The 21,003-nt window shown below is 30.4% G+C and overlaps 2 protein-coding genes across 2 annotated transcripts; both read right to left on the reverse strand.

The window, feature by feature from the left end:
- Window positions 1-2,334: 2,334 nt before the first annotated feature.
- On the reverse strand, window positions 2,335-6,408 carry LOC11420317 (probable glucan 1,3-beta-glucosidase A). Its single transcript, XM_003598205.4, has 8 exons — window positions 5,897-6,408; window positions 5,687-5,806; window positions 5,266-5,463; window positions 4,914-5,069; window positions 4,645-4,814; window positions 3,645-3,794; window positions 2,986-3,326; window positions 2,335-2,821 (listed from the first exon to the last, which is right to left on the reverse strand). Exons 1-8 carry the CDS (start codon window positions 5,999-6,001, stop codon window positions 2,586-2,588), a joined length of 1,476 nt encoding a protein of 491 aa, XP_003598253.1. The 5' UTR covers window positions 6,002-6,408; the 3' UTR covers window positions 2,335-2,585.
- Window positions 6,409-7,525: 1,117 nt separating this feature from the next.
- LOC11409137 (probable glucan 1,3-beta-glucosidase A) lies at window positions 7,526-14,307 on the reverse strand. Its single transcript, XM_003598206.4, has 8 exons — window positions 13,939-14,307; window positions 12,594-12,713; window positions 10,602-10,796; window positions 9,979-10,137; window positions 9,709-9,878; window positions 9,260-9,409; window positions 8,302-8,642; window positions 7,526-8,077 (listed from the first exon to the last, which is right to left on the reverse strand). Exons 1-8 carry the CDS (start codon window positions 14,113-14,115, stop codon window positions 7,896-7,898), a joined length of 1,494 nt encoding a protein of 497 aa, XP_003598254.1. The 5' UTR covers window positions 14,116-14,307; the 3' UTR covers window positions 7,526-7,895.
- Window positions 14,308-21,003: the final 6,696 nt, after the last annotated feature.

Raw genomic sequence — 21,003 nt, forward strand, 5'->3', positions numbered from 1 at the left:
TTTTAGTAGTGGACCACACTAATTTTCTTATTTCACAAGCAATTAGCATCTACATGGCAATACAATTTTTTAAAACATAAATAGATGAGAGTTGAATTGACTTATGCGTCACAATTGAACTGTTTGATATTAGTGACATATTCCCTCTTTGATTATACATAAAATAGAGTCCGTATATAGGGCCGTTTTTATGGATGTGGAAAGAGATCAATATCATAGCCTTAAAATTTTGAGGGTGAATTTTAAGTTTTAAAATTTTGAGGGTGAATTTTAAGTTTTCGTTGATTCAATTAGTAAAAATATAATATTTTAAAATAATTTCTATAGTCCAACAACAGTTTCTTTTTATTAAAACACAATTCTTAAGATTAGAACAAGACTTCAAGTCTTCTAAGATGTAACCTCAAACAAAAAAAGTCTTCTAAGATGTTTAAGACGGTCATGTGTGTGCATATATGTTAACCTTAAGTATTTCATTAAACTATAAAGAGACTGAACTGAATCCATATTCATTAAATTAAAAGTTGTGTGGAAAAAAAATGAGAAAAAATGGGGTCTCACCTCCGTGCTGAAATTAAACTATGTTGAACTTTTTTTGTTGATAATGGGTTAGAGTATTGTATCGAAATTAACATGTGTAAATTTGTACATGATAGAAAAATCAATTTAATAAACCGCACAATCGAAATTAAGCACCAACTTCATTAGGAGGAGAACAAGCACATTCATTAATTAATCAGTTCTATATTTGAAGATGGCCAATAGAACAAATATATAATGTTGAAAAGTATATTGATTGCATTTCCACTAGATAATACTCTCTCAAGCACCACTCTAAAAATAAGTCTCCACTGATGACCACTCACAAGATGGCGGCTTACCATTGGCAAATGACCTAATTTTCTGATGGTGGGCAGTCGATGTATCCATTGAAATAATAGTTAAATATTTAGCAGCCCTAATTCTCTCTCTCTCTCTATAACCACTTCCTCATTCTCCGTTCTTCTCTCGTTCTCTAAATTCATTCATTGTTATGGTTACTTGTTTTGCAAGAAAACAATAGCTGCGCTAATAGGGCCAACACCAACACTAACACATCATAAAACCATCTAGTAAAAACCAAGAACTACACTATTACCCCCCAATTTTAGTCCTCAATCAGCATGACAGCATCACCACTACACCCATGCTAGCAACAGTCACTGCAGAAGTAGTCAAGATAACAGATTAAACATATACTTTTCTAATACCATTGTATGATATCAGTGGGACACAAGCTCACAAAGTTATAACTAAGAGAACAATGGAGAATTTCTTTGAACACACACTAATTTTATTGTCGAAGTCTTGATGATACAATATGGTACAAGCATGTGCCTTTTATAGGCTCTTAAACTTAATGTCGGTTACTAGATTTTTCTAGCTATGGATGGTGCTAGATTATTCCTATAGAGGTGGTGTACAATCAGCACTAGATTATTCTTTTGGTTACAAGATTATTCTAGGTGGTGCTACATAATATAGATATTTTTAACTCTTAATGACAAAGAGTAACTCCAAGCTTCTATACTCTTCTAGATATTTCTTGATTTAATTTCTAACATTGTACTCGCCTTCGTTTTATGGTCGAACCTTCTTTTGCCTAAGCATTCACAATAAAATTCGCTTCTCGATTAATATGCACAAACGAAACCTTCTCAATAACCTGCTGATTCTATTATCATTCTCAAATGTCAATTCCCACGGGCAAGCATCCAAATTATTCACCCAAGATAGAGCATTCTTTGAGTCAAACTCAATTGTGATCTCACCATGTTTAAGCCACAACCACTAACATATATAGCTCCAATGCAAACAACACATCTAAGAATTCAGCTTGAATTTATCGTGTTTGATTAGTATTTTTAAGATGACATGAGTAAACAATTTTTATGTAATATTTTGACCATCAAACATTGCAGGTTTATGTGCTAGTAATACTATTTTTTTTTTAGGGAATGTGCTAGTAATATTTTGAGATTAGAGAAATCAAGAATTTTATTCAACTAATATTTTATTACATTATTCTATTATTTAGAGTTTGTTGGGATGGTGGAACTCAATAGATTCTTCTTTTGATTCCAAAAGACCAAAACAATAGGGAAAAAACTGCTTAGTGATATTTTTAGGTAACAATAAAACATGATGATAAATTGATAATATACAGCAAAATAAAAGCAATATTTTTGTAGCTTAGTGAAATAATTAACCTCCAATGTATTCTTGCCCAGAAATCTATGTGCAATTGAGTTCTTCCAATATAGTTGTTGCTTAAAGAATTTGAATATGCATTCATATGTTGAACTATAGTATTTTATTCATTAGAGTAACCACAGTACATGCAAGGGTGTTTCTCTTTCCCCACCCTTACTACTAAAAATTTCTCATATTTTTCGGAGCATGAATTCAAATAACAAATTATTTATAAAATATACAATCATATAGCAAAAGTTTGATAGTTTTTTTAGAAGCATACATTTGAAGCAATGTTGGGTTGGCAAAAGAACCCCCCCCTACATCTAGGACGGTTGCTCTCCTCCCCCATGTTACTTGAAATCCCTCACATCCTGTCGGAAGCTATCTCTCGGTACACTTTTTTTACTCAGCTTTATGTAACCATTCTCGATCATCCACTTAAGGCTCCAACGATTAAACTGACATTTGTAGGACCAATAAGCCCATCCAAATGTTGCCCGAGAATACACATCCAATTGGGCTTGGGCGAAGTTTTGGAAATCTTGCTTAGACGCATTTTGTATGGTCCACTCACCCGTCCATTCCCCTACAAAAAGAAAAAACATATCAAAAACATATAGTTATCCCCAATATATACTATGCATGAGTTAGTTAGCATTTGCCATATTTCATATATGTATTAAATCACATTTCATCCCTATCTCCACACACATATATATACCAATAAAATTGGTAGGATTTGGTTTTTACCTATAAAAGTAAGAGCATTTGTTGAAGATACACCAGCAAGATCTGATGCTCTTTCATTTCTTATGAAGTCGATATTTTGTTGAACATTCATGCCATTGAATTTTTCCCAAAACATATTGTAGTAATGCACATCAAGGACTACTTTGTTGAAGCCACTAACAAATGAGAGAAGAGCTTTAGAATCTCCATCCAATGGATTTGACATGATCACATAAGCCTCTGGGTTGTATTTTCTCACAGCATCATAAGCTGCCTTGTAATACTTCTTGAGACTATCAAGATTGACACCTTGTGGCTCATTCATCAGCTCTATTCCTCCTAAACTTGGTTTATTACCATACCTGTCCACAAATTCAATTCAAGTATAAATAATTCAATTACTTGGGTCATAATATCATATCATATATTCCAAGAAATTTAAGTGTGAGTCCAAAATTGATTAGAAATGTATTAATAGATTAAATGGATAATATGTGAAAGAGGTGACTCATATATGTAATGTCTTCAGTCTTATTCGCTACGCTTCATACCTACATACTTGTAGGTTCAATTACTTGAATATTCTACTACATCTATTTGTATCCAATATGTGACTAACCACCACTCATACTTAAATTCGAATATAAAGAAGAAATTAGATGATTATCTAGATACAAAACCTTTGTGCTAAGAAATCAATCACAGCTACTGTCTGAGGTATGTAAGAATCACCCCATTCTGTATATCCATCTCTTGTTCCACTATGTTCATTGCCATTTTGAGAACCTTCAACAGCATGCAAATCTACAATCACTTTCATCTCATGATTTCTGCAATTTAGAAAGATATATTCTTGATTTGCAATCTTAAAACATCAATTAAAATACATTGAATGTTGCGCATAAAGTATACAATACTTGTTATATGTTACAATTTAATTAAAGGTTTAAATAAACTTTTGGTCTCATTATTTTGATTGATTTTTTATTTTAGATGTGACATTTTTAAATTTGAAATCATAGTCCTCCAATTTTTAAAGTATCAAAACATTCCCCACCATTGAATATGGAGTTTTTTTAATGATGCATTACGTTAAAAAAATGAGGTGGCAAGTCACAAGTGATAATATGATAATGTTTATTTTTTTGGGAAATCTGATTTAGTAGAGTTTGCATTTTCTTTTGTTATTTTTAAGTAATTCTTTAATAATATAAAAAATAAAATAATATGATTTATTCTACATGTGCATTACCACATCACTCCATGACTTTCCAACTCATTAGTCAACTTTTTATTTTGAAAGAAACTCATTGGTCAACTTGACACATCAATAAAACTAAGCTGCAAAATTCAATGATGGTGAAAACTTCTGAAATTTTAAAAAATATGGGACTATAATTTTAGATTTTGAAAGAACTTCAAAATCTTGAATCAATAAAAATGTAAGACCAAAAGTACATCTAAATCTTAAGGCCATTATTTTTTTTTTTACCATATGAGTTTCTCGTGCGTCCTATTTGGATTCTAAAATCTAAAATGTTTCAACGTGATTTAGGAGGTTTGTATAGGGTGTTTATTTCGTTCGGATTCTATAATCCAAACAGTATAGAGCGTGCGGGAAACTCATAGGGTGGAAAAAGAAACACTGAAATCTTAATTAAAATATCTCTCAAGACTTACTGTGCCCATGTAAAAGCATTGTCAAGTGCAGCCAAGGATCCTCCAACAAAAGGCTTAGGTGGATTTGGATCATAGGCTATCCACCATCCAACAGGTATTCTGACTGCATCTAATCCATTTTGTGACATAAATCTGAAATCATCTTCAGTTATGTATGAATTCCAATGCTCCTGCAAAGCAAACAAAGCTCAAAATTTAGATGATATGGAAATCCAACAAAGATTTCAACAAGTCATAGTTTCTCATGAAAAGTTTATAGGAATTCTCACCCTTAAGACTTGAGGGGCTCTATCAGGACCATAACCATTAGTAAGTTGGTACTCTCCTTCTAAAGTTCTTACAATTGTCATTTTAAAGACTGATGGGTCACTTTCTTCCCAATTTGTGCCTTGATAATTTGCTGTCACTAATGTCTCTGATTGAGCCTTCATAAATAATATGGTCAGAGGATTCATACTTCTAGGTAATTTTTAGTAACTTACATAACAAGTTTTCACTATTAAAATTGGCAAAATTATTCATACTTAAATAACAAACTTTTAGAAGTTGTGTACTTATTCCGAGTACATAACTAGATTAAAAAATTCCAAATTATTAGCTTGAGGATGGACTAATGAGTACCTGCAAAAATAGACCATTTGATGCTTTGATTCGAATTTTGAGGGGATCATCATTGTTCCTTATAATCTGAAATGTTTCTCTGTTGCCAGGTGAATCTGAAAAGGATACAATTGTGTTACCTCCTCCTATATTATTTAAGCCCACAAATTTTTTGTTGAACACCCTAAAGTTGAAGGATGAGTCATTGACCCTCCAAAGCTGCAAATTAATGAGCAAATAATTAGAACTCACAACGGGTGGTTAAATTTATTAAAAATAAATAAAAAAATGCTCTCTTTAGTTCTATTTATAAAAGAAATTTAGGTCAACCAAGGTTGATGTATCATTGAAAAATTAGACCAGATACATCAACTTTTGTTAACCTAAATATCTTTTATAAATGGAACGGGAGAGAGTATTTCTTTTGTTACATATTACTTACTTTGAATGTTTCCCAACCAGAAGGTGAACCACGGTTGGCTACAATAGCAGTTCCTCCTCCATCTTCAGCACAAAGATATTTCTGAAACTTTGTTGACTTGAATTGTACTTGAGTTCCATCCTAAATCAAAACATACATACAATGATTTTTTGGTGGAAATTTGAACTTCTTAATATTAGGAGGTTATAAATAAAATTGAGGGAGTGATACCAAGAGATCTTTGTTGACAATTCCTTCAAAGAGAGAAGGTTTCATCCACCCCTCAGCCAAAAGCCAGTTTCCTAGATTCACTGCTTTGTATGGCGGATTTCCCATTTTTGAAATGGCTTGTAACCAAAGATTGTGTGTTTGTCTGTGTGAGACTGTGTGTGTGTATATATAATAGCAATGAACCAATGTTACGAGTTAAAGGGTTCCATAAGAAATTGCTATATAAGTTTTGAAATCTATGTTGTGTACCAAATGTAAATTAGAAGTTTTATTGGTATTTTCTAAGTAAGAGAATCTATAAACACACTGTCTTTCGGTTTTGGATTAATGATGTGGTATCGAACTCATTTGTGTGGTTGTTCTTGATTCGATGTGAATGACCTCTTTGTTTCGAAAGTCTTTATGTCAATTTAGAAGGTGTGTTTTGTTGATTGTCACAACAACGGTACAAGTACAAATGTACGTGGATGAAAGAAAAATTGTTTAATGAATTAATGGACTTATACTTGAGGTGGAAATTATTGTATACATTATAATTGAGATATCCACGAAACGAATGTCTTAAAATTTTAGGTTAAGGATATGATATACAACTCATGACCCAACAATTTCTAATTATGGTGAGTTATTGACACTCACTTAAATTTTAAACTTTTGTTTGGGAAAAGAATAAAAGAAAGAGTCCAGGTTGGCTGCGTTTCCGCTGCATTATTCAAAGTCTCTCTAGATTTTAATATTAGGAAGTGTGGCTTTTAACATAGACAAATGGTGGCCAAGATACATCTAAATAAAGTGGCAACTACACCCTCTCTCATTATTCCCATTATTAATGTTATAGACAAAAATTTATATTTTAGATTTATTGAATTGTTAATTTATTTGTTTTATAATATTGGTAAGATACATCAATTTTTCAATAAATTTAAAAAATTATTTTTTTACTTGATATGAAGATGTATATTATCCACCTTTTAGTAACAGTAAAATGTTCAATGGCACATGTTATCTACAGCCAACTTGTTCTTCCAACTTGCAAGTCATTTATCAGTATTATTATTTTTTGACAAATAGAGTTGCTAGTATTTTTTGGACAGAAGTTACAAGTACTACCAAAAAAAGACGTTTTTTTTTTTGTTTTTGTTGATCATGTGTAGACGTATTTTATTAAATTAGAAAAGACACTGGTTATAATTATAAAGTTGCATATATAAAAAATAAAAAAGACTAATTGATATTTTTATGGGAGATTTGAATGATTGTATTATTGAGTTGAATATGACAGCAAATATGGGCTGGAATCTTGATATGAAGTGGCAACATTTTTGGGCAACATTGTTTATGGTAAGACAATTGTTGTCCACACTTCACACAATGCTAAGAAACATCTGAAAAATGTTAATTGGAGGGCTGATGCTGATTTAGTGTGTTCTAAACAATAGGAAAAACAGTTGTTATTGATAGTTTCAGGTAACAATAAGACATGATGATAACATTCAGCAAAATAATAATTTTTTTTAGCTTGATGAAATAATCAATTTACAAATAATGTAGTATTGCCTCCTCTCAAAAAATAAAATTTAGTCTTGCCCAGAAATTTATGTGCAATTGTGTTCTTCCAATATATAGTTGTTTATGGAATTTGATATGCCTTCATATATTGAAATGTAGTATTTTATTAATTAGTATAAGCACAATACATTTATGGCCATTACTTTTCCTCACCTTTGCTACTACAAAATCCTCATATTATTTAAGTTTACAGTCAGATAAAGCGAGAAATGTTAGCAATACGTACTTTAACATACACTTTTCAATATACTCTTTTTGATTGGTTAAAATTTACATGAGTTTCATCAAATCATGTGGTTCCCATATAAATTTTGTGAGACGTATGTGAACTTTAACCAATCAAAGAGAGTATTTGAAAAATGTGTGTTGTTCTCGTTTCTTTGGATAACAAATATTTGATGTTCGGGGTGGGGAAAGTAACCCCTTACATCTAGAGCTTTATGTAACCATTCTCGATCATCCACTTGAGACTCCAATGGTTATATTGACATTTGTATGCCCAATAAGCCCATCCAAATGTTGCACGAGAATACACATCTAGTTGTGCTTGGCCATATCTTTGGTAGTCTTGCATAGATGCACCTTGCACAAGAAACTCATCAGTCCATTCCCCTATCAAAAGAAAAAAGCAAAAACATATAGTTATCACCAATATATAATATAACCTCCAAGAACTATCAATAAAGTTATCTAGGACATAATATAACATATAGTTTGTTTGATTGTTGATATATTTGAAAAATATGATAGTAAACAAGATACAAAGTTTGGAAGAAAAAAAACTGTATAAGTTGTTCTAGAGAATCTGAGTTTGAATCTTGAGATTTGACACTTACCTACAAAACTAAGAGCGTTTGTTGAAGAGACGCCGCTAAGATCTGAGGCTCTTTCGTTGTTTATGTAGTCAATATTTTGTTGAACATTCATGTTAGTGAATTTGTCCGAATAAAGATTGTAGTAATGCACATCAAGGACAACTTTGTTGAATCCAGTGACAAATGAGAGAAGTACTTTAGAATCTGCATCCAATGGGTTTGACATTATCACATAAGCATTTGGATTGTATTTCCTCACTGCATCATAAGCCTCCTTGTAATATTTCTTGAGGCTATCTAGATTGACACCTTGTGGCTCATTCATCAACTCTATTCCTCCTAAACTTGGTCTATTACCATACCTGTCCACAAATTCAATTCAAGTATCAAAGAAATCAGTCACTTAATTAGTACATATCATCATATATATCATTAGAATTCAAGTCTAAGTGGTTAGTCCCACATTCATTATGAATAGGCTAAATGATTGATATATAAGAAAGGTAACTCGTATATTTAATGTTTTAAATTTTTGTGTGGAGATCTGAAGTCAAGATGTGGCATGTTACGTAGGTGGTGTATTTTGGCAGTTCTGATAACTAGAATCAGGTGGCATGTCTCGTCAAGAGCAACAACGAACTAAACAGATGAAGAAAAATCTTGGTGCGTCCAAACGGCCTGAACCATGGGAAACATGTGAGCGGGAATTTGAATTCAAATTCTGACAGGTAGGTCCCTCAAGAAAGGGAACTTCCTACTTTTTATGCATTATGGCGGACACACTTGTAGATAATAACCACTCATATTTGAATATTATACTACTTATACTCGATATATGGGATACCTCTCTTGTATTATTTTTGTTTAACTCATTTCTACTCGATATGAGATGAGACTAATCACTCACGCTTCAATTCTAGTGTATATCACACAACTATTAAAGAGAAGAAACTCATGAGTCCATTATCAAGAAACAAACCTTTTTGCTAGGAAATCTATGACAGAGACTGTCTGAGGTATGTATGATTCACCCCATTCTATAAATCCATCTCTTGTTCCACTGTGATCATTACCATTTTGAGAACCTTCAACTGCATGCAAGTCCACAATCACTTTCATCCCATGGATTCTGTAAATTACAAAGATATATACTTGATTGGTAATCATGAAACATTAAGATAAAATAAAATAAAAAAAGCAAATTAAATGAGCACAAAAAGGTACATTACTTGTTACGCGACGCTACTAGAAAAAGTTAAAATAACAACGGAAATTCAATAAAAAAAAATATTTAAAATTGGTCACCAAATTTAGTTTGTCTAACACTTCGCAACGGATATTGTCTTTCTGTCTCTAAATTTTCATCGCTATTTCAATTTTTCTAATAGTGTGTTGCGATTTAATTAAAATATCGTCTCAAAGACTTACTGTGCCCATGTGAAAGCATTGTCTAATGCTGCCAATGATCCTCCAACAAAAGGCTTAGGTGGGTTTGGATCTTGAGCTATCCACCATCCAACAGGTATTCTCACTGCATTTAATCCATTTTGTGACATGAATGTGAAATCATCTTCAGTTATGTAAGAATTCCAATGGTCCTGCAAAGCAAACAAAGCTCAAAATTAAGATGATATGGAAATCCAACAAAGATTTTCAACAAGTAATAGTTTCTCATGAAAATTTTATAGGAATTCTCACCCTTAACACTTGAGGAGCTTTATCTGGACCATAACCATTAGTAAGTTGGTACTCTCCTTCTAAAGTTCTTACAATTTTCATACGAAATACTGATGGGTCACTTTCTTCCCAACTTGTGCCTTGACCATAATCAGCTGTCACTAATGTCTCTGATCGAACCTTCATACATATATGTCAAAGGATTTACATTTCTATGTTAATTATTAATAACTTAATCAACAAGCTATCACTATGAAAAAGTTGAATTAAATTAGATACTCCCTCCTTCAGTCTCAGTTATCAGCAAAAATTCATTTTCTAGATTCATTCAATAATTAATGTATTTGGTCCATAATACAGACCAGATACATTAGTTATTGAATAAATCTAAAAAAATTAACTTTTGCTTATAACTGATATCAGAATGTTGTCTCTATTAGAGTTGTCAAAATTTGAGACCAGTTTCATTTTTCTTATGTCTTGTATTAGTAGTTCAACTTCTTCTTATAGCATTTTAAGATCTTGATTGAAAAAGAATTGGTTTCTTAAAGTTTTTTTAGAAGTTCAGTATTTATTTAGAATACATAATTTGGTAAAAAATTTCCAAAATAAACAACTTGAGGATGGAATGAATTGATGAGTACCTGCCAATATAGACCATTTGATGCTTTGATTCGAATTTTGAGGGGATCACCACTGTTCCTTATAATCTGAAATGTTTCTTGGTTGCTAGGTGAATTTGAAACGGCTACAATTTTGTTGTCTCCTTGATTATTTATCCCCATAAATTGCTTGTTAAAGACTCTAAAATTGAAGTATGTGTCATTGACCCTCCAAAGCTGCAAGTGCAAATAGTTAGAATTTACCAAGGGTGATTAAGATTTCTAAAGTTTAGTGTGTGTGACAAAAAAAAGTAGAAAACACTTGGTATAAAGGATGATAGTTAAGTGCATTTAATTTTATTGATTTTTGGCTTAAATATATTTTTCATCCTTGTAATTATAGGCCGTTTGATTTTTCATCCATGAACTTACTAATCCTTCCATTTTGCCCCTGTAATTACTAATCATTTGAAAGTTCGTCCCTCTTCCCGGATAATCACTGCCACGTCATCAAATTAGCAAAATGGCATGGGAATTGACAAAAATACCCCTGGCTTATTTTTAAAATTCTGAAAATTGTTTTTATAAATTAAAAAATCTGAAAATAATTTTAAAAAATAAAAAAAATTCTAAAAATATTTTGAAAATAACTTTTTCGAAAAAAAATGAAATTATTTTTCAAATAATTTTAAAAAATATATAATCAGATTTTTTCGAAATTAATATTCTGATTTTTAAAAAAATCTTTAAAAAAAATCAGATTTTTTAATAATTTTCGAAATTATATATTCTGATTTTAAAAAAAATATATAATTTTCCATTTTTTTTTCATATTTCAAAAAATATATTTTTTAAAATTATATAATCGTAAATTTTTTCGAAATTATTATTATGATTTTTAAAAAAATCATATTTTTTAATAATTTTTGAAATTATATATTCAGATTTTAAAAAATTATATAATTTTATATTTTTTTCATATTTCAAAAAATTATATTTTTTTAAATTATTTTCAGATTTTTAAATTTTTAAAAATAAGCCAGGGGTATTTTTGTCAATTCTCATGCCATTTTGCTAATTTGATGACGTGGCAGTGATTATCCGGAAAGAGGGACAAACTTTCAAATGATTAGTAATTACAGGGGCAAAATGGAAGGATTAGTAAGTTCATGGATGAAAAATCAAACGGCCTATAATTACAGGGATGAAAATCATATTTAAGCCTTGATTTTTTTTATAAAATAGAAAACACATTTACTAGTCTACACCTAATTGTAAATTTTCCCTCAAAAAAAAAAAAAAAAAAAAAAAAACCTAATTGTAAATTTGTAATGATCCTCTCCTCATAACAGTGAAGGATTGATGTAAGGTTATGTTTAGAACATATAAATTTAAGGTGTTTATAATACTTAAATTTTGTTTTTATTTATCTAACAAATTTAATCATTTTACTTATAACTTAGGGTCCGTTTTTTTCCTGTGATGATTGGGATTCGAATCCCAGACGTTGCATATATTATGCATTGTTCCTACCAACTGAGTTAAGCTCACGAGGACACTTAGGGTCCGTTTGTTATATATAAAAAATAGTAGCGATTTTTTCTTTGTGTTGTTTTAAAATATATATATATATATATTTATGAAAATTGTCTCAAATATAGTAACAAATTTTTAAATTCATTTATTATAATTAAAAAAAGTTATTTTCATAATAATTAACTTAATTTTTATTGTTAGATATTAAACATTAAAATCACATTTTTTTCAAAAATGATTTAAACAAAATGATATTAAACAAAAATAGCTTCTCATTTTAAACATTTTTCTAAAAAAAATATATTTAAAAAAGCTGTACCAAAAGGATAAAATATTTAAAATAACATTTTATGAGAAACAATTCAAACCAATTTATCATTTGAAATTTTTTAGAAGAAAAAAAATGTTAAAAAGGTTATAACAAAAAGATGATTTAAAAAAAAAATAAATAAATAAAACTATGACAAACAACTGAAATGAGAGTAATATGTTACTTACCGGGAATGTTTCCCAACCAGAAGCTGAGTCACGGTTGGCTACAATACCTGCTCCTCCCCCATTATCAGCTGCAAGATATTTTTGAAACTTTGTGGACATAAGTTGTACTTGAGTTCCATCCTACAATCACCAAATGTAACAAAAAGTTGTTCATTTACATAAAGAAAAATGTTACATAAACACTGTTTATTCATACACCTTTGTACACCCATGCATTAGGAAGAGAGAAGAGGAGATGAAAGAGAAAATGTGTTTGTGTGGAGTCCACGTAACCATATGTCAGATTTTTGTGTGGGTGTCAAGGGGGGTGTATTGCAACCTATGGTTGACTATGTATCATAACTCTTACATAAAACACACATGCAAAGTATAAACAATGTTGTCGTACATGAATCATTTCCCTTTTTGTGTGACTTTTACTCAAGTAATCAGGAGCATCTTTAATGGAGAGTCATTTACTTAATAAAAATCTCACATTATTAAAGATCCTCATTGAAGGAAGAAAAAAATGTATATCTATTAATTAGCGACAGCTATATAAAAACTTTATATTCATCAACTATAGAGTCTCAAGTTAAAAAAGGAAATAAAGTAGTTAAAACTTTGTCTCCTCATCTCAAGTTCATTTGTTTTTTTCTCTTTTTAATTTATTTTTATTAATTTTTAAATACACATATTAAAGTACATATTATTGTTAAAGTACATATTATTGGATCTTTACTCTTTTCAGTTTATTACCATTGGAATTATTGAGACCTTAATAGGTACTTTAATTTCAAAATTATAAATAAATGATGTGTACATGTGAGACTCAAAGTCTTTAGTTTACTACTATTGTGGATGTTCTATTAAGAATTCAAAAATGGAAACAATCGATAATCTTTTTATAGAAAAAGTTTTTTTTTTTTTTGTTATTTAAATGTGTTGAATACATAAATCTCAAGATAAATGCTTCTCATCATGTGTCTTGCATTTACCTCAACTTAATTTGGTAAACTTCAAAAAATTACTCCCTTCGCGCAATTAAATATATAAAACCTTTTGACAATTTTTTTATGCTTCTTTTAAATTTTCAACTGTATTAATTATTTTTACCCATATATCTCTTCTTATGTTACATCTTTTTTGTAACATGTAATAAGTATTATAATGAAAACATAATTACTTTTATCTCATAAAAGATAAACTTGTCAAACAATATCGTACAAGTTATCAGTAAATTTACTACTTCTACCAGAATAAGAGTTAAGAAATAAGAGAATTGAAGATTCCCCAAATTCTCTCTTCCATAAACAAAATTGCTTTAATGTTTTAACTATATGAAATGATATTATGTGATACGTACCAATAGATCTTTGTTGACAATTCCTTCAAAGAGAGAAGGTTTCATCCACCCCTCAGCCAAGAGCCAGTTTCCTAGATTCACAGCTTTGTATGGTGGATTTTGTGCAAGCAAACTAGAGTAGGGACATGAGAGAAATAAAGCAAGTAAAAAGCTTAAATAATAGTTTCGATATTCCATTTTTGATATGATATTCCTGATTTGGCTTGTGATGACCAAGGATGCTATATATAGGGGTCATGGCTTGATTTGAAATTTCTATATTTGAGTTTCTTAAATTTTCCTGCATTTAAGAAAAACTTTATCAATAAAGAGAAAATGGTGTGTATGTGACTTTTTGACATGTTGCGAAGACAAAAGTTCTCTCAACTTTTGCCTAAATGAAGGAAATGCAGAAACTTCCTACTTTGGAGAATTTAATTCCATTCTGACTTTGAAAAGTTATGCCCATTCTGTCTTTTTTTTTTTTTTTTTTAAAAAAAACTAATTGCATTTATTATATAAGCATAATATATATAACAAAAAATGTATACAAAGCACAAAATATTTAGGTAATTAACCAAGTGGTTGGATGAAATACTTAATAAAGCTTTGAGTTACAATTAAATTGTTCAAGTCACTCGAGTTCGATCCGTAGATGAAATAATTTTTTCATATTTTATATATTTTTTGATCGAGCTCTAAATTATCATGGTTTTTTTCTCTTCGGCATCAGATAGCCAAAATACGTCAATTGATAAAATGTAGAACTATTTATGTAAAATAAAATAATATATGCATTTTCAATTTCAGTTATTATATATTTTATAATTATTACAATATATAACAAACAATATGTCTTAAAGGTGAGTGTTTTGAAAATTTTTAAAGGTGATTGTTTTGGAAAATTAAATACAAAATAGTATTGACCAAAAAACAGACAAAATAGTAAATAAATGCATAATTTAAATCTAACTCTGGAAAAAATTACTTTATTCATCTTTGATGCTTACATACTTCAATAACTCATTCGGAATACATAGAATACGACTTTGTAAGTAAAAGACTGCATGAAGAGTTGGATCTAGACTTTGGCTTTGTTTGGTTGATAATTGATAAGTTAACGGATAGGTAAAAATATAACAAAAATAGTTGTAGTGGTTGAATAAGCTGAAGAAACAAAAATAACATAAAAATATATTTTTAATTAATATTTATTTAATTTTTTTCAATTAAAATACCAAGAGTAAAATTGAGAGAAAAAAAAATAATAACATTTATAATAAGTTCAATTGCTAATTTGAAGTTGTTTATATAAAAATGTTATAAGTTAGTAAAAAAAACGTAACAAGTTGTGTGATATTCTTGAGGGTGGGGGTGGTAATGGCAATGGTTGGTTCCTAAACGGGGCCGGTTGCAAAATTGGTAATGGTGAAAACACTCTATTTGGAGGGACCCGTGGCTGGAAAGTGGGGTGTTGAGGTCTAGATTTCGGCGTCTATTTGAGTTAAGCGTAGATCCAGATGTTTCTATAGTGGATATGTGGAGGGAAGGATGAGAGGTTGATGGGCTGGGTTGGAGTTGGAGGAGGAGTTTATATCATGGATTTGAAACATGATCATGTCGAAGGGTGAATATCATATTCTTACGCCTATTGATGAGATTCGCATTAACATTCATTCTGAGTTAATTTGAAGTAAATTAGTACCACTCAATGTATTTGTTTTTGCTTTTAGGATAATTAATAATAGAATCCGACAAATGACAGTTTAAAGCGTATATGAGTCCTTCGAACCAATTATGTTTTGTGCTCAGGAGGTTACGGTAAAGACGAATTGATTAACCATTTATTTTTGGAGTGTGGCTTCTTTGGTAGTATTGGTATCTCGTTCATCGAAGCTAGCAACTTTTTTACGAGGGGGCAAATATTAAAAGTGTATTTTTATTTTTTACTTGTAAGCAACTAAGTAATTTACAAGAAATTTATTTTCTCTACTTTATGTTTGAATCTTATATTGACAATTTTCATTGCTAACAAAGCTCACTTTATAATTACTAAAAGGACCTAAACTATAAAAAAAAATAAAAAATAAAAAATAAAAAAAAAGATAAATAAATCTTTTTTTAATAGAAAAATATAAAAATAAAGAGAAATTGTACAAAAACACCAAAAGGTCGCCCGAAGACACCCTGCTCAAACACCCATAGGGTATACCCCTAGCCCCACAAACGAGAATGGAGAAAGACCCCAATGGCACCACCAAACAAAAGAAAACACCAAGAAAAGAAAAGAGACACCCACGAGGCACCCCGAAAAAAGACCCGCCACACCCTGCAAGGAAAAAGAGTGCAAGGAGAAACCCATGAAGCCAGACCGGAAAGGTAGAGGCTACGATCCCACCCCCCAACCCCCAACCCCAGAAACACAACCACCACAACGCCCTACCGTTGCAAACAAAGGACAACCTGCACCTCCTACGCATAGTATGTGCAGGAACTAGCCCTTAGCCATGAACCACTTCCAAGCTAAGAGTTTCGCTCTATCTATCAAATGCACCTCACTATGGACGCCACCAAAAAAAATAAGCTCATTCCAGGACGTCCAGATGGTCCAAATAACAACATGCCAAACAAGAAGTAAACATATTCTAACACGCTTCCCCCTATCTAAACTCATAAAGGAAAGGAATTGTTGAGCTAGACCTATGGGGATCACAAACTCCCAACCCAACCACCCAAAGACCTGATACCACACCAGAAGTATTAAAGGGCACACAAGGAACAGATGCATCGACGACTCAGACGGCGCAGCGCATAAGACAGACCCTAAGCCCCCGATCGGGAGCAGGACACCATGATGACTAAGATTGAGCCTGGTAGGAATCCTATCCAGGATAAGCTGCCAAGTGAAGACAACCACTTTCGAAGGGGCACCAGACTTCCAAACCCGCAAAACCACCTGCAGGACCTCACCATCCGGGGCAGCGGTACCCGACAAGTTGCTTAAGAGGTGAGCATAATCTATCAAACTAACTTATGATAAATAAATTTATTTGAGGTAGGTAGATATGTATTATTGGGGTAGCTAAATATAAATTATACTTATTCAAATAAAACAAAAAAAAATTGGGGTAGCCAATACTACCCCATAGTTGTTACATAGCTTCGCCCCTGGGTGTCAGCGCAACAGCTTTTTGGCGTGCATGCATTCAAAAAGAACATTTGCGCTTGCTTTGAAGTTGTTTGGTTGACCTTTCTTTGCACTTGATTTTCAGTTTTGGTGGACTTCGTCGTCTCTCTGCATGTGGTATTCATCTTTGTAGTTGTGGCTCTTATTTCTTTTGTGTGTCTTTTTTGTTTGGTGTTTTGACTCTTTGTATGGTTCCTCTTTAGACACATCTTGTGTTTAATTGGGACGGTTTGTTTTATATATATTGTTTTTGACTTCTTAAAAAAAAAATTAGTAAAAACCTATAAGTTTGTGTGAAAGGATTATTACTAAATAGATTTTGTTTTTAGATGATTACTATTAAATATATCTATTTTGATCTTATGAGTTTATGAATCTATAAATTATCTGCTATAAACTCAAAACTTAGTGTTGCGAAACAAAACCCAAAAATCTAACTATCTTTAGTGACAACTATTTTAAACCAATTTAAATACATTGAATAATCCGTAAATCTATGTTCTGATAAAATATCGAAATTATTAAACAGATATACGTATTGTCCCGAATTTGAATTCAAGATCCTATTTTTAGTAAAAAAAAGTAATGATAAATCTCCAAGGTTACTGGAGTATTTATCACTCAATCTAAGAAAATCGAATTAAATAATCCATTAGTCACACCAATAAATATTCATAAAAGCACCCATGGACCAACCTTAATGGCAAGTTATTAGTAAAAGGATGAGTCCATTTTGGCTGCTTTGTTTCCACTGCACTGCACGGCATGAAGTTTCTCTCAAAGAAGCTTTAACAGAATGTGTACTCTTTTTTCTTGCATTGAGAAAAAGAAATAAATGCAATCAAACGCGTTTTCGAAACGTAACGCGTTATTCAATTTATCAAACTAGTAGTATAAAAGGATAATAATTTTTAGATTAAATTACACTCTCCTTCCCTCAAAGATGTTTGAATTACACTTTCCTCCCTTTTTATGTTAAAATATACACTCTCCTCCCCTCTTATTCAAAACATATTAAAAAACATTTACTCCCCTCCCTTAAGAAAATCTTGAACTACATTCTTCTCCTCTCTTGTGTTAAAATCTACACTTTACTCTCTCAACATTTTTTTTATTTCTAATAATCTATCAAAAAAATAATAATCTAACACATTTCGAAAACAATAGTACTGCAAGTCTATTTTAATATAATTAAAGTTTGAATACCTATTTTTTATTCACAATTTCATTAACATATACTTTTAAACTCTATTATAAAATATCAAACAACCAAAAATAAAATTAAAATATATGAATAATTATTAAAGTCAATAAAGTATGGTTATTTAAAATTTTATTTTATACTTAAATTATAAACTTAATAGCAAAATATTTAAATTTAATTATCATTGACATTTAAATTATAAAGAAATGAATTTATTTTTCTTAATTGGTGGTTCAAAATTAGTATATATCATAAAAATATTTATCTAGCTTAAAATAGATTAAAGTGTGGTGCATATTTAATTATTAAAGGAAAGAGTTGTAATTCAAGCATCTTACAGGGGAGGGGAGTGTAGATTTTACTTTTCAAGTGTATATTTTAACATAAGAGAGGATGGGAGTGTAATTTAAGCATCTTTGAGGGAAAGGGAGGGGAGTGTAATTTACTCTAATTTTTATCCTTTTAACCTAAAAGGATAATAATTTTTCTTTTAGGGAAAAAAGGATATTAAATATAGACATAAATAAAAAGAGTGTTTGGTTTGTTCACAATCTTAATGTTTTGGATACAAACATTTTTTTAAGGAATTTTGGATTATAGACATAAATATACAGTATATTTTTATTTATTTTAATATTATATAATTCTTTCTTTTTTATTTTTATTTTTTTTTAACAATCAAAAATGAAATTATATTAATCACCAAAAGCAACTCTTCTAACATAAGGTGTGCCAAAAGAACTACTCAACAAACATTTTATTCGTTTAATCACTAATGTTTATGTACCCTAATCATTTGATTTCCCTATTCATTTGATTTGGAGTTGTTTATCAAACAAGTCCTTTTCTTAGGGGAACAAACAAGTCATGGTAGGGTTTGAAATGCATGGTGTAACACCTTGTGTATTAGGCAACCGGGTTGACACGTATTGTATGAGTGTTGTTTTTAGGTATTGAATTTAATTCCTACTATGAAAAATAAACCAAAAATGTAGAGCTATATACATGAAGTTTTGGAAGGAAGTCACAAAAAAATTTGTCTCTTTTATTATTATTTTTTTGACAAAGTCTCTTTTATTATTTATTTATTGATAATCACAACATTGCTATAAAAATGCTGGAAGTACGATCTTTGACACATATTTCTCAAACACAAATACAGTCTCTTTTGTTAATTAAATTTCATCAAATTTATGTAGTGGATTTTTCATTATTATTGATCATTGTCTATATTTGAAAGAATTTAGTTTGGTTGTTGGGATTAAGAGTTTGATTTTAAATTTACTTTCAAATTTTGATATTTCTATGTGTTATAGATAATATGTATTTGGTTTTTAAAATATGGATGAGAAATGTCCCTACTTATAATTAATTTGATTGTACTCTTGTTATTTTCTTGTATGCTATTATTATTTGTTGGTGGAATGATCCGTTAACCTATGATGCAGGGTAAAGCGATATGACATTTTTATAAGAGAAATGATATTTGTACATTCATTTTGTGACAACTTTCTCTCTCATACGCACATTATGTTTTTATTCTCTCTCTTTATTTTTCTCTCTCCATTATTTTTTACCAATGAAAAGTGAGAAACAAGAAGTCGTATCAAAAGTTGTCTACAAGAAAATATCACTACTCTTTTTATAATTCATTTTTTTTAACTTAAGACTATTCATCTGAGCACAATCAATGGTGGGTGCTTCACCTATTTAGCACCGGAATTAATAAGCATCCTTATTGTGGAGAGAAAATGTTTGATACTTATAGAGAAGGGTGGTTATAGAAGCACCCTCTCTCTCTTTAATTTTTGTGGACCATATGTAATAAATTATACACAAACCAATAAACTTTTTTGAAATACAATGACATTGAGTTAATAATAGGATCTATTTATTAACTTTTTTCAGAGGTGCTGCGTTGGAGATGTTGTGTGCTTATTAAATAATATCATTGAAAATTAAAAAAAAAATAGATGATGTGTACATGTCTGATCTATTTAAACACCCAAAATGGAGAGCTCTCTTGCAAATGGTCTGAATCTCTATATTTTGAACAAGTCAGCTGAAGAGAGATAAGTAGTTCATTTTGTCGTCGCCTTATAAATGTTTGAAGCTATTTTACCAAAATTGTTTGTTTTGTTAAATATATTTTATAAAAATTGTTAATTGTAAACAATTAAGTGTTTAAAGAGTAACTCAATTCATTTTGTTAATTAGTGGCAGTTAGATGTAGTTATAATTTTCAAATTTTTTAACTAGAATTGTTACTTTGTCATTACCATCAGAAGTATTATTATTTATATTAAACAAAGAGGTGCAAAGATATCATTATGCTTGTATAACATCTAAACTATGTTGGCATCCCCATACAAACAAAAATCATCTACAACACACAAATTAGCACTAAAATAAATACAGGTGTTTGATATATTTTAAAGACCATCAATAAACAATTCAATAATACAAACCTCATTCCGATTTCATTTCTCAAGTGAGTGCACTCTGATCATTCTGATCTCATAGGAGAATGTTTTGATCTTTCTCTTTGTGTTTCATCGTTTTATTATTTTTGAAGAGTCAATATTTCTTATGTTGATGGAATTTTTGTGTTGGAAAGTTTTTCATCCAAACTTTGAAGGACGTTGAACAAAGTTTACTTGTAGGTGAAGAAAAGTGAAGTCAGAACACGATAACA

The sequence above is a fragment of the Medicago truncatula genome, chromosome 3 (assembly GCF_003473485.1).
Source record: "Medicago truncatula cultivar Jemalong A17 chromosome 3, MtrunA17r5.0-ANR, whole genome shotgun sequence".
NCBI lineage: Eukaryota > Viridiplantae > Streptophyta > Magnoliopsida > Fabales > Fabaceae > Medicago > Medicago truncatula.

Coding starts and splice junctions, on each gene's coding strand:
- LOC11409137 (XM_003598206.4), bottom strand. CDS start 14,115: ATGGAATATCGAAACTATTATTTAAGCTTTTTACTTGCTTTATTTCTC. Junction 12,714..13,938: donor TTGTCAACAAAGATCTATTG/GTACGTATCACA, acceptor TGGTGATTGTAG/GATGGAACTCAAGTACAACT. Junction 10,797..12,593: donor CTGGTTGGGAAACATTCCCG/GTAAGTAACATA, acceptor TTGCACTTGCAG/CTTTGGAGGGTCAATGACAC.
- LOC11420317 (XM_003598205.4), bottom strand. CDS start 6,001: ATGGGAAATCCGCCATACAAAGCAGTGAATCTAGGAAACTGGCTTTTG. Junction 4,815..4,913: donor GAGCCCCTCAAGTCTTAAGG/GTGAGAATTCCT, acceptor TTTGCTTTGCAG/GAGCATTGGAATTCATACAT. Junction 3,327..3,644: donor ATTGATTTCTTAGCACAAAG/GTTTTGTATCTA, acceptor ATTTGTGGACAG/GTATGGTAATAAACCAAGTT.